At 47.8% G+C, this 13,555-nt stretch overlaps 1 protein-coding gene across 2 annotated transcripts in view; it reads left to right on the top strand.

The window, feature by feature from the left end:
• Nucleotides 1–132: 132 nt before the first annotated feature.
• Nucleotides 133–13,555, top strand: part of atad3 (ATPase family AAA domain containing 3) — a 50,783-nt gene continuing 37,360 nt past the window's right edge. Inside the window, exons 1-7 of one of the 2 annotated variants that reach the window (XM_085967079.1) lie at nucleotides 133–383; nucleotides 634–710; nucleotides 1,878–1,979; nucleotides 2,648–2,707; nucleotides 5,561–5,630; nucleotides 6,959–7,124; nucleotides 8,107–8,176. In XM_085967079.1, coding sequence (XP_085823205.1) covers nucleotides 182–383; nucleotides 634–710; nucleotides 1,878–1,979; nucleotides 2,648–2,707; nucleotides 5,561–5,630; nucleotides 6,959–7,124; nucleotides 8,107–8,176 — 747 coding nt within the window. In that variant the 5' untranslated portion in view covers nucleotides 133–181. The remainder of the gene's footprint in view (nucleotides 384–633; nucleotides 711–1,877; nucleotides 1,980–2,647; nucleotides 2,708–5,560; nucleotides 5,631–6,958; nucleotides 7,125–8,106; nucleotides 8,177–13,555) is intronic. The other variant, XM_085967078.1, reaches the window with a different exon arrangement.

Here is a 13,555-nt window from a genome sequence, read left to right as displayed (position 1 = left end):
GCAACCAATCGGCATTTTAGCCTTGCCCGGCATTTTGACCAATGAGAGCGCGTGTGCTCGTTAACCAATCGGCGCATGGAGCGGGCGGCCGGCTGGCCAATGAGGAGCGGGGTCGGAGGTCACGCTGCGCCGCGCACGCGCAGTGCGGCAGAGGTTACCGCGCGCGTGGGGAGGTGCCGCTATGTCCTGGATCTTCGGCTTAAATAAGAAGACCCCGCCGGCCTCCGGCGATCCGGCCCTGCCGACACCGCCCGCGGCTTTGCCCCCTGGCGGAGCTGGGAGCGACGGGTCCGACCGTGATCGGCTGAAGGACAAATGGAGCAACTTCGACCCGACCGGCCTGGAGCGAGCGGCCAAGGCTGCCCGAGACCTGGACTCATCCCGTGAGTGGGCGCAGTGGGCCGGGGCCTGGAGTCAGTAGGCCTTGAGGGAGCCCCGCGGCCCTCACACTGACCTCACTCCCATCCCGCCTGCATTACTTGGGGAGGCGGCCTGTGACCTTCAGCCTGCCTGGGCGTCAAAGGGGGCAGAGCAGCCGGGCCGCGGGGGTGGGGTGGGTCAGAGGGGTTTGTATTGTGGAGGATCGGCCCCTGGGTACTTTAACTAATTTCCCACTAATCTTTTTTTATTCAGACCACGCCAAGGATGCTCTGGAGCTCTCGAGGTTACAGGAACAAACTGTCCAGTTGGAGCATCAAACCCGCATCAAGGTACAGGGCTGGGGTGGACAGGGGCCAAGGGAGGAAATGGTACAATATAGGGAGACAGTGGTTCAGGGTCTTGGGGAGAGGAGGGGAAAGTCAGGGACTGGGGGGAAAATCGTCCAAGGCCAGGTGGACAGTGGGTGCACAGCGATTCCAGGGGTTGAAGAACAGAAGGCTGAGGGGAGATTTAATTGAGGTGTATAAAATTATGAGGGGCCTCGATAGAATGGATAGGAAGGACCTATTTCCCTTAGCAGAGAGGTTAATAACCAGGGGGCATAGATTTAAAGTAATTGGTAGAAGGATTAGAGGGGAGCTGAGGAGAATGTCTTTTCACCCAGAGGGTGGTGGGGGTTTGGAAACTCGCTGCCTGAAAGGGTGGTAGAGGCAGAAACCCTCATCGCATTTAAAAAGTACTTGGATATGCACTTGAAGTACTGTGACCTACAAGGCTACAGACCAAGAGCTGGCAAGTGGAATTAGGCCGGATAGCTCTTTTTCGGCCGGCACAGACACGTTTGACTGAATGGCGGCCTCCTGTGCTGTAAATGTCTGATTCTAACTGCATGGTACCTCTGCTGGTGAGTGTTTGGGGACGTATCGGCTGCGTGGGTGGCGCCTTGGTGTATTTTACTATTTCGTTGCCGTGTCAGCAGTTCCATTAGAGGGAGAGTTTGGGTCAGCAGAGCCTACTCATTTATTTGTGGCGCTCGCAAGTGCATTTTGGTCTGTAGTATGGACTTTGGAATGGTTGCTTCAGAGTCGCAGCAATAGTGCAGTTTGGATTGATTTAACCTGTGATATGTGGTTTACCCTAACTAGCCTCAAGTAAAAATGGAGCAGTTCATAGGAAGTGTTTTTGTATTTTAAAATCATCGTTGTTTTTTGGGGCGGGGGGAGAGAGGACTAAAATTTGATGGTTTATCCCTAGGGTTGTGTAATGTTTAGAGTGACTTGTTGCCCTGTGCCCATGAATCATTCATGTATTTTAGAAAAGTGAGGATTGTGTAAGAAAGTGTCTAGTAGATTTTCTGCAGTTGTGTGCGTGATTTACAGAACGTTTAATTCTGATTTTCTATATTTCTAGTGAAAATATCCAATCTGCTGATGTCCCCAAATCTGTTCCTGAATTGTTCCAATGAATGAATAGTTTTGTTGTGATTCTGTCTGCAGGAATATGAAGCTGCTGTGGAGCAACTAAGAAGTGATCAGATCAAAGTGCAGGGAGAAGAGAAGCGGAAAACACTGACTGAAGAAACCAGGCAGCACCAGGCAGTAAGTCTTTGCGCCATCAGTCGTGATTTGCCATGGGATCCTGGGAACGGGTGCCTAAAGATTGTGCCCATGAGTTCCTGATTCTTGCCATTCTGAGTGGAGGCTGGGAGCATCCCTACATGGAGGGAACACCACAGGCTTGATGTCCCTCAGCAGGACTGGGGTTCATAGGCAGGTACCCTGGATCATTGGTGCTTGGCTCCCAAAGGATGGGTGTAAACAATATCCGCAGATACTTGGGAGAAGGTTATATCACTGTCTGGGAGCAGTCTCCTCGTCATTTCCTCAGCTGAGGAAAATGCACGATGTGGGCACGAGCTTTGTTTAATGGGGAGAAAATAAAATCATGGGAACATTTAGTTCCTGGCTGTAATACAGTGGCAACAAAATTCCATGTGGACATGTGAAAAGTGTCCCTCTGAATATAAAGATCAAGCTGTAAACTTAGGAATTCAAACTCTAAACAGTGGATGTTATCAAAGGGACTCATTCGCTGTTGGTATAATAACTTCAGTTGGGTCGGGATTTATCTCGAAGCTGATCCGACGTTGCTCTTGATATACGATGGTGTGGCTGGCTGTTTCTGTATCTATTCGAAATTGGTAAAATAAGCTGAGGGTATGGTTTGTTTCGAGTCCTCAAACTAAATTTGGCACCTTGTTTTGCAGCGAGCTCAGTACCAGGACAAACTAGCAAGACAACGATATGACGACCAACTCCGCCAGCAGGTAAGCGGCATGCAGCCTCAATCAGCCATGTTGTATGGTGACAGAGGACTGGGTGACTTTCTTTTCAAGGCTCTGGAGGTGTAGACAATCTTTTGTTCTTTCTGAATATAGAAAGTACAGAGGAGATCTCCAAAAAGGGAATAAGAGCAGCAAAGAGAGAGTATGAGAATAGATTAGAGGCCAACATAAAAGGGAACTCAAAAAAGTCTTTTACAAACCCATAAATAGTAAAAGGGTAGTTAAAGGAAGGGTGGGGTTGATTAGGGACCAAAAAGGAGGCAGAGAGCATGGCTGAGGCACTAAGTGAGCACTTTGCATCTGTCTTAACCAGAGAAGAGGATGCTGCCAATGTATCAGTAAAGGAGGAGGCAGTAGCGATATTGGATAGGATAAAAATAGATGATGAGCATGTACTTAAAAGCTTGGCAGTCCTCAAAATAGAAAAGTCGCCCGGGCCGGATGGGATGCATCATTGGTTACTGAGTGAAGTAAGGGTGGAAATTGCAGAGGCTCTGGCCACAATCTTCCAACTCTCCTTGAAAATGGGGGTGGTGCCAGAAGACTAGAGGATTGCAAATGTTACCCCTGTTTATAAAACAAAAGGAGAGGGATGAACCTGGCAACTACAGGCCAGTCAGTCTAATGTCAGTGGTGGGGAAACTTTTAGAGACAATAATCTGGGACAAAGTTAATTGGCATTTCGAGAAGTATGGGCTAATAAATGAAAGTCAGTACGGATTTGTTAAAAGCAAATTGTGTTTGACAAACTTGATAGAGTTCTTTGATGAAGTAACGGCGAGGGTTGATGAGGGCAGTGCGGTTGATGTGTATATGGACTTCCAAAGGGTGTTTGGCAAAGTATTACATAATAGACTTGTTAGTAAAATTAAAGCCCATGGGATTAATGCGACAGTGGCAGTGTGGATACAAAATTGGCTGAGACAGAAAGCAGAGAGTAGTGGTGAACGGTTGTTTGTTTTTCAGACTGGAAGGAGGTATCCAGTGGTGGTCCCCAGGGCTCGGTTTTAGGACTTCTAATGACCTGGGCTTGGGTATACAGGGCATAATTTCAAAGTTTGCAGATGACACGAAACTCTGAAATATGGTAAAAAATGAGGCGGATAGTAACAGACTTCAGGGTGACATAGACAGACTAGTGAAATGGGCAGACACATGGCAAATGAAATTAATGCAGAGACGTGTGAAGTGGTACATTTTGGTAGGAAGAATGCGGAGAGGCAATATGAACTAAATGGTACAATTTTGAAGGGGGTGCAGGAACAGAGAGACCTGGGGTGTATGTACACAAATCTTTGAAGGTGGCAGGACAAGTTGAGAAAGCTGCTAAAAAAGCATATGGGATCCAGGGCTTTATGAAAAGAGTACAAAAGCAAGGAAGTTATGCGAAATCTTTATAAAGCACTGGTGTATTGTGTTCAGTTCTGGGCGCCACTCTTTAGGAAGGATGTCAAGGCCTTGGTGAGGGTGCAGAAGAGATTTATTAGAATTTACATGGCTATGGGGAAGGAGTGAGGCTAGTTGGATAGCTGTACCAAAGGGCCGAATGGCCTCCTTCTGTGCTGTATCATTCTATTCTCCCCATGTTTTCTGAAGATGTTGACTCTGGCTGGGCTATATTTTTACAAATAACATTCAAACAAGCACATTGTCCAGCAGGAGTCACTGGATAGTGATCAGGCTTGTAAGCCTGGTTCTCTCACACCCACCACACACACTGCACCCCTGGTCTGTGTGTGGCTCAGCACGGCGAGAGGGTGAAGTGTAGTCACTGTTGTAATGTAGGAAACACGGCACAGCAATGTGATAATGACCAGATAATCTGTTTTTTACTGATGTTGATGGAGGGATAAATATTGGAGATAACTCCCCAGCTCTTTGAAATAGTGCCACGGGATCTTTTACGTCCACCTGAGAGAGCAGACAGGGCCTCGGTTTAACATCTCATCTGAAAGACGGCATCTCCGCCAGTGCAGCACTGCACTGGAGTGTCAGCCTAGATTTTTGTGCTCGAGTCTCTGGAGTGGGTCTTGGACCCACAACCTTCTGACTCAGAGGTGAGAGTGCTGCCCACTGAGCCACAGCTGATACATGGTGCTGCAGTACTGGCTTCTGCCACCGGAGGAGGCTGTAACTCTTGTATTTCACTCTGATCAGGCTCCTGGTGACAAACACCTGATTTCAATTCCGGGCAACTAGGGATGAGCAATAAACGCCAACCTTGCCAGTGACGCCCTCATCCCGAGAAGAAATAATTGAACAGTGGACGATATTGTATCACATGGTAATTACGCTTGAGGAAGACCATTTGTCACCAGGAGCCTGATCAGAGTGAAATGCACTGCAACCAAGTGCTGTTCGGGACAGCTGAGTCCAGTGCAGCTCTCAGTGAAGTTGGCAAATAGCTGCATGCTTTGAAAAGAATTTGAGCATGTTTGAGGGAGGCGGCAGCAAGTGCAACATCTAGTTGATGGTGCTAAAATGTGGTTCACTCTGAACTGCCCTCTAAAGACAAGCTACTCAATTCAGGGCAACTTGGGATCAGCAATGGATGCCGGCCTTGCCAGTGTTGCCCACATCCTGAGAATAAATAATTAAAAAGTGGACGATATTGTAATCACACGGTAGTTACGCATGAGGAAGACCATTTGGCCAACTTTAGCTCATCCATCCTGAATGACCCAATTATGTATTTTTGCAATATAATTATAACTGTACTAATGTAGTACCTCAAGCTGAAATGTCTCGATGCTTCACACGATAAATGAAGCAACTATTGGATGCAAATACACCATCATCATTTCACAGTGATTATTTCTTCTTGTTTCTTATTAGCAACTGTTGAATGAGGAGAACTTGAGGAAACAAGAGGACTCTGTTCATAAACAGGAGTCGATGCGGAGAGGTAAGCACTTCAGTTACCTCCTTGGCGATGAAGAGCCGCTGGTCTTTGATGAATAATTTAATGTCTGGATTAATTTGACACTAAAAGTTAAATTGAATTTAAACAGAAAATTAATCTTGAATTGGTTACTTCTTTGGGAATTGAGTGCCTGTCGGAATGAGCTGAAATGGATCATAACCGATCGGGTCCAGCGAAAGGGATGTGTGGGATGGTGGGGTTTGGAGGCTAACTGATCTGAGACCTGCTTGCTGTTGGGGTTAAAGCGCTCCGATTTCAGAGCAACCCGCTTCAGGCTAGTCGCTGAGTGAAGCATTTCAGCTCTGCTTTGGCTCCAGTTGGTTTTTACAGGGAGCCTGGGGGGATTTTTGCAGCTTTTTTTTTTGAATGTAGACCGCAGTGGGCAGCATTCCCACACTGGAAATTTTGTGGGATCATTACGCCCATATACCACATCTTGTTTTTTTTAAACAATCATTAAAATATTGATTGACTTTGTAATCAATTTACACCCAGATTTATTCATTCACTACTGCAGTCATATTTCCTGTGGGTGTGCCCTCCTTTTATTGCACCTGCACGGGGCGGTCCTTGCACTTTGACCTATCACGCAGGGGGCTAGTGCTGTTTTGAAAGGGGATCACTGCCTGAAAGTTGCACTTTATCAGTGCTTTTTAAAAATGGTTGTCATTGGCTGACAAGCGATGAGTCTGATGTATGAAGCAAATCTTTGTTTGAAAGCTTATGACTTGTAGATTGGAATAGAATCTGAGAACTCGCATATAGAATCGTGCTGCGCACTCGCCTCGCATTTTATCAAACTGTCAGTGACATGAATCTTGTCATTCACGTGAAATGACTTATGAAATAATACTGGGCGGCCTGCTGGTGGCGCTGTCCAGGGAGAGTATAAATACTCGGGCATGGGCCCAGCTTGCTCAGGACATTCTTTAACAGGAACTAGTGAAGGACACAACTAGATCTCCATGTTGAACAACAGTTGATTAAAGCTTTGTTTAACGCTTGGATCACGTGCCTAGTAGTTTTCTTACGTCATCAGTCGCTGCCTGTTACTCTGTCAAGTGACTGGCAGTCTCTGTCTCTTTGCCACTTTCCAGATTGACATTTGTGGTGTTGCCAAGCGCACTAGTCCTCACTGGGGTAGTGGACGACCCTGCTTCTTCTTCTGGTATTAATAGATCCCGACTAATAATAGTGTCCAATGTCAAGGACTTTGTCTTTACTGAAGTAGATGAATATTCAATCGCCAAACCACGAGGTGGAAGATCCGTGTTCTGATTTTGTAATTTCCCCCCCCCCCCCCGCCGTAGCCACCATTGAGCATGAGATGGATCTCCGACACAAAAACGAGATGCTCCGAATTGAGGCTGAAGCCAAGGCCCGTGCGAAGGTTGAGAGAGAGAACGCCGATCTGATCAGAGAACAGATCCGATTGAAAGCTGCAGAGCATCGTCAAACTGTTCTTGATTCCATCAAGTAAGTGTTGGGTAGAAGGAGAGGTTGATTTCAATCACTGAAGGAGAGGTTGATTTCAATCACTGAAGGAGAGGTTGATTTCAATCACTGAAGGAGAGGTTGATTTCAATCACTGAAGGAGATTGATCCCCCCCCCCCCCCCAAAACCATCAGATCACTTTCCTTCCCATCAACATCGGGGCCTCGTTTTATCTTCTCTCGTGTGTACAGCCAATCCAGGTGCAGTGACATTTGCAGATTAATAGAAATCTCTTAAAATGGATGATAATGATAGTAATTAAAATACTTGGCATTGAACTGCCAAATGTAGGCCCGAGTGACTCATTGTTTGCTGAAGAAATTAACACTTCCCAGATACCAAATGTTTTAGCACCAAATTTTGAAGATAATCCTGTGGTTGTGCCACCCTCGTTCTATTAAAAGAAAACTGTGCTGCCTCTAATGCCACTTTTGCACCCATTACCTACTCTTACTATGCTGGACCAGATTCCTCCTCGCTATAGTTACTGGTGTTTTATTCAGCAGGACCCCGTATCTGCTGCTACCTACTACGCCATGCATGACTGGTATGAAATGGGTTGGGATCAGCGTATGTTAATCGCTTAAGTCTCTACTCGGTTTTTGGGTCAGTTTAATGTAGAGGCCGACACACCTGTATAATGGGGCCAGTTTCACTCCGAGCATGCATTTGAGTCAGTAACTCCTCTGGGTCAGAGTGAATCGGTGTGATCATGCTGTGTGATCTAATGGCATGTTTGCATTGTCTCACTTTGTAATGGGGGTAGGCGGACGGTGGAGTTTTGCTGCTTGTCCAGTCCCGAGTCGGTGTGCTGTTTAATACAATCCCGGCCCCAAAAGCTTTCTTCTGCCTTGCTCTCTGTTTTCTCTCTTCCACAAGAGGCTGTGACTGCGTTTCTGCTCCTGCGCAGCTGCTTGTGGTGTTTGAGGTATGGCAACTGATCCACTTTATTCTTTCACTCAGGACGGCCGGGGCAGTGTTTGGAGAAGGATTCCATGCCTTCGTTTCCGACTGGGACAAAGTGACGGCCACAGTAAGTGAGAAGAAAAGGTGCAGCAGGAAGCTGCAGTATTCCCTTTCCCAGTTGTTGACTAACCTAGCTGTAGGGCAATGACCTCTCTACCTTGTGATCCGATGGACAGTGCCCCCATACTGTGGCTGAGTGACCTCAGTGGGTGGAAAACTGCTGGGCGCTGTTGAAGCCTGTTCTGATCTGGGGCCAGTTGCATATTTCGGGATTGGATTTAGTAATGTGCATGGTGCATTCCATGTTGTTCTTGGCAAAATAGTGTCTGTGTGTTCCTACTCTTTAAATAGTTATTCAGTTCGTTATAATGGTTTGAAAGTGTGGCATGGATTTTCACCTCTACCCGTGGTGTATAATAACCCTAGAGGAGATGAGTTTACCTGTGTCCCCTCACTATATACTGACCCTAGAGGAGATGAGTTTACCTGTGTCCCCTCACTATATACAGACCCTAGAGGAGATGAGTTTACCTGTGTCCCCTCACTATATACAGACACTAGAGGAGATGAGTTTACCTGTGTCCCCTCACTATATACAGACCCTAGAGGAGATGAGTTTACCTGTGTCCCCTCACTATATACAGACCCTAGAGGAGATGAGTTTACCTGTGTCCCCTCACAATATACAGACACTAGAGGCATTGTGTGTGCCTACTGACCATACAGGAGATGAGTTTACCTGTGTCCCCTCACTATATACTGACCCTAGAGGAGATGAGTTTACCTGTGTCCCCTCACTATATACAGACCCTAGAGGAGATGAGTTTACCTGTGTCCCCTCACTATATACAGACCCTAGAGGAGATGAGTTTACCTGTGTCCCCTCACTATATACAGACCCTAGAGGAGATGAGTTTACCTGTGTCCCCTCACAATATACAGACACTAGAGGCGTTGAGCATGCCTACTGACCATACAGGAGATGAGTTTATCTGTGCCCCCTCGCATAACCCCACAGGGGCTGTCAGACTGCTGCTGCTTCACTTGTTAAGAGATGTGGTTGTGTGATGTGTGAAGTCTGCTGCTGCTCTGGATTCACCAGCTTATTGTTGCTGGTCCAGTCCTGCGTCCGGATGGATTCCCGAGCACAGGCAGCATGGCCTGCTGTGACTATATGCATCAAACTTAAAAATTATTGTTTGCTTCCAAGTCGCACTTGTGACTTTAATTTGCTGTCGTGGGCCAACAGTACACGGACCGCTTTGCTGGTTTGTATGGCCAGCTGAGACCTCCGCCTGGCCGAGGCATCTCGTGCCAGTGCTGGTCATTGGCTGGCTGTGCTTTGCTTCCGGTGGTGCAAAGAGACAGCGGCTCGGGACTGCACCTCTGTGGAACCATTGCCCCTGGTTTGGGCCTCCTCTGACATCAATGCTGCAATATAAATTGTGTTACTGGTGTCGGCTTCTTCACTATGCTCTGTATGGAGTGACGGCTCCTCAGGATTGTACTTTGGATTAATGATCGAAAGTTTGTTGGACGAGTCTCATTGGAAGCAAAAGATCCCAAGGGTGTACTTCAAGCTGATTAATTTCTCGCACACCTTCAGCAATACTACAGATTGCTTGCGGTATAAGCAACTGTTGCGACGAGCTGGCACCAAGTTGTGTTCAGGGCTCCCAGCAGAAGGTATCTGGGTGGGGTTACCTTTTTCTTTCAGTGCAGGCGAGTGCCCTATGACTATAATTTTTCCCCACGTATCTGCCAAAGTTTCAGAGAATGCCATAGCTACAATGGCAGGACAGAGACTGGGTGGCTCACCAAACCCTTTGCAGTCCCTGCCACACTGAGAGGTTGTTTCCCCTGGCTGGGGAGTCTAGAACTAGCGGGCATAGTCTCCGGAGAAGGGGTCGGTCATTTGGGACTGAGATGAGGAGGAATTTCTTCACTGGGGGTGGTGAATCTTTGGAATTCTCTATCCCAGAGGGCTGCGGATGCTCAGTCGTTGAGTATATTCAAGCCCGAGATCGATAGACTCCAAGGGATGTGGGGATCCGGCGGGAAAGTGGAGTTGAGGTAGAAAATCAGCCATGATCTCATTGAATGGCGGAGCAGGCTCGAGGGGCCGTATGGCCGACTCCTGCTCCTAATTCTTATGTTCTTATTGCTATCTACTTGATTGAAGTCAAGAGGAGTGTGATGGAATTACTTGACCAGTGACCCTGCCACTGGCCTCGATATCCAGCCCCTCCACTAAGGGGACACTGTGGCTTCAATATGTACGATTTACAGGATGTACTGCTGCAACTCAAGGTTACTTCAACAGCACCTTTCCTGCCCCATCCCAACCCCTCTCTCTCCCTCCACCCCCCCCCCCCCCGCCCCCAAACACGGCCCTTACTGCCAAAAAGGACAAGAGCAGCAATCTCGGGGGTGGGGGGATGGTGTAGGGGTAGGGGGAAACATCGTCATTTACAAGTCACACACCATTCTAACTTGGGCATATCAATATTCCTTCCTTGTCACTGGGTCGGAATATTGGAATTCTCTACCCAACACCATTGTGGAAACGCCATCATCACAAGGACTGCAGCAGTTTAAGGAAAGGCCCCAACACTTTGTCAGGCAACTGGAGATGGGCAATAAATGTGGTCATATCCCTAAATTCTCCCTCTTCAGGATCGCAAAAAGTTGTCCTAAGAGAGCAGGGAGAAGTCGACATTTAGTATTTGTTGGGGGAATGATCTCAAAGTTGGGGTCGACCGAGGGATGTGCCATAGGGATCAGTGTTGGGAGCCTATCATTGCTAATCCACGGTAAACACTGATTCAGAAAAGCAGTGAAAACTAGTCATATTTTCAAAAGTTAGGGTGGGGGGGGGCAGTCAATTTGAAGGCAGTGACGAGGACCTACAAAAGGAGTTATGTACATTTTACACATGGGATAATTCGAGGCGGACAAGTGTAAGGTACTATACATTGGTAGGAAAAAAGTCTATCAAATATACTGTGCATGGTGTAGCGATGGCTAAATGTGAAGCAGAAAGCGATCTGGGCATGATAGATTCAGTACTTGTCAGATTCTGGGGTAGCAATAAACATGGCAAATAAAATGCTTAAGATGTATTGCTGGGTGAGTTAAGTATAAATCAGCGGATGTTACACTAAAACTGTCAGCGCACTGGTCAGACTGCATCTTGTCTACTGGGTTTAGTTTTGATCATCAAGACATAAGTTAAACATTGAAGTCCCAGAGACTGCAGAGAAAGGCCATGAGGCTGATTCTGACATCATGGGATTAAGCTTTTGAAGACTGGAGAAACTGGGTTACTTGAGCTTTGAAAGGAGATGCCTGAGGGGGGAAGTTTGTAGAAGTATACAGGCTATTAAGTGGGATAGATAAGATCAATCTGGAGCACTATATCAAAGTATGCCACGATAATGGAACAAGTGAATGTAGGTTAAAACTGGTGAAGGGAAAGGTTAGGACAGATAGTGGGAATAATTTCACACCAAGAACCATCAGCTTCTGGAGGGGATTCCTGGTAGGCTAGTGGAGGCAAAGGGCTAGAAATTCAGTAGGCTTTGCGCCCAGTTTTCGCCCAAAGAGGGCTTTTGCGTCACTTGCTGAGCTTGCGCCGATATTCAGCGCTGCGGTAATGGCGGCGTTAGCCAGTAGCGCTGCGCCGCCACCAATGACGTCATCGGTGTGCGCAGTGCCCCGCTACCGGCCCGACCGCCATATTGAGTTGCGGCCGCCTCTTCTGCAGCGGCCGCAAACAGCGATCAGAAAACGGGGCCGTACTGTAGCGTTAGTGGAGCGAGTTAAGGCGGATGTGCGGCCGGCCGCTTTTTCGGCGGCCGCCTGCCCGCACCTCCTTCCCCAGCCTCCTCCACACCCCCCCCCCGCGGCATTGCCGGCTGTTTTCCGGGAGCTCGACACTTCTCCGTGGTGCCGGGCTCATTTGCCGGCACTAGCGAGCGGCGATCTCGCTGTTGCAGGCACCTCCCCCTTAAGAGAGGGAGGAAGGCCTGCAGTACCGCAGCCTGCCGCTCTGCAGCGGGTGGCGCTGCGGCACCTAGCGCGCCGATATTCAGTCTCGGCGCCCCAAGCGGGGGCGCCGAAACCCTTGAATAGCGGCCGGCTTCGACGTGGGGCGCTGAAACTGAATTTCCGGCGGGCGCAAGTGGCTCCGCGCGCAGCGGTAACTTCTGGGCGCAAGCGAGCTGGCGGGCCCAAACTGAATTTCTAGGCCAAAAACCCTGGAATCATTCAAGAAGAAGTTAGATGATGTGATGGGACAACATTGTTAGTTTTATTCTAGATGGATGAACTAAGATAGACCAAATGGCTCCTTCGTCTGTACCTATCTTATGATCTTCCAAGTGGTGCATTTCCGTAGGTGCAGTGCCACACTTTGAGCACCAGAGGCTACCAGTAGTAACAGAGATCCTGTGAAGGTTGGCTAAATACAACTATGGCAGTGAGGGACGAGATCCGACGTGGCAGCATCAATAATTCAGCCACTTTTAAGGAATCACTTTTGAAACGCTATGCGAGTGCTTTGTTTAGTGACTTTGTTACCGTTTTCTTGTCTGAAACGTGGGGCTGTTGGAAACCTTGTGTATATCCTTGTGGTCGACTGGCGTGTCTTCTGGAGTACAGCCATTGGACTGTGCCACACTCCCTTTCATAACCTCACCCTGCAATATTTGCCCTCTTCCGTTAAGCAAGTGGAGCAGCATAGGACACACGTTAGTGGAGCTTTGCAGTTGACTTGTCAGGTGGGCATGGCCCTCCCATTAAATAAGCTGTTTGGGTGTATCTTTCCTGGCTGCAGTGATGTCCTCCTTGAAATGCAGGGATGGAAAGTAAACATAGAAGATAGGAGTAGGCCATTCGGCCTCTCGAGCCTGCTCCGTCATTTAATGAGTTCATGGCTGATCATCCAAATTCAGTACCCGGTCCCTGCTTTCTCCCCATATCACTTGATCCCTTTAGCCTTAAGAAATATATCCAACTCTCCTTGAATATATTTAATGAACTGGCCTCCACCGCCCTCTGTGGCAGAGAATTCCACAGGTTCACCACTCTCTGGGTGAAGAAATTCCTCCTCATTTCAGTCCTAAATGGCTTACCCCTTATCCTTAGACTATGACCCCTGGTTCTGGACTCCCCGGCCATCAGAAACATCCTTCCTGCATCTAGTCTGTCCAGGCCCGACAGAATTTTATAGGTTTTGATGAGATCCCCTCTCAATCTTCTAAACTCCAGCGAGTATAAGCCCAATCGACACAATCTCTCCTCCTACGTCATTCCTGCCATCCCAGACAAACCAATCCACAATCTCTGGAGCAGAGGGAATGGAAGCTCCACAACATGCCACTTAACTAAGTAGTGTCAAAGCATTTAGTTGGTTCTGTTACTGAAATGTCCTATTTTTAACTTC

The sequence above is a fragment of the Somniosus microcephalus genome, chromosome 25, assembly GCF_052327205.1.
Source record: "Somniosus microcephalus isolate GS21.2 chromosome 25, FLI_Smic_1.0, whole genome shotgun sequence".
Lineage (NCBI taxonomy): Eukaryota > Metazoa > Chordata > Chondrichthyes > Squaliformes > Somniosidae > Somniosus > Somniosus microcephalus.
The sequence above is the reverse complement of the archived record's forward strand: the minus strand, read 5'-3'. Positions and strand labels throughout refer to the sequence as shown.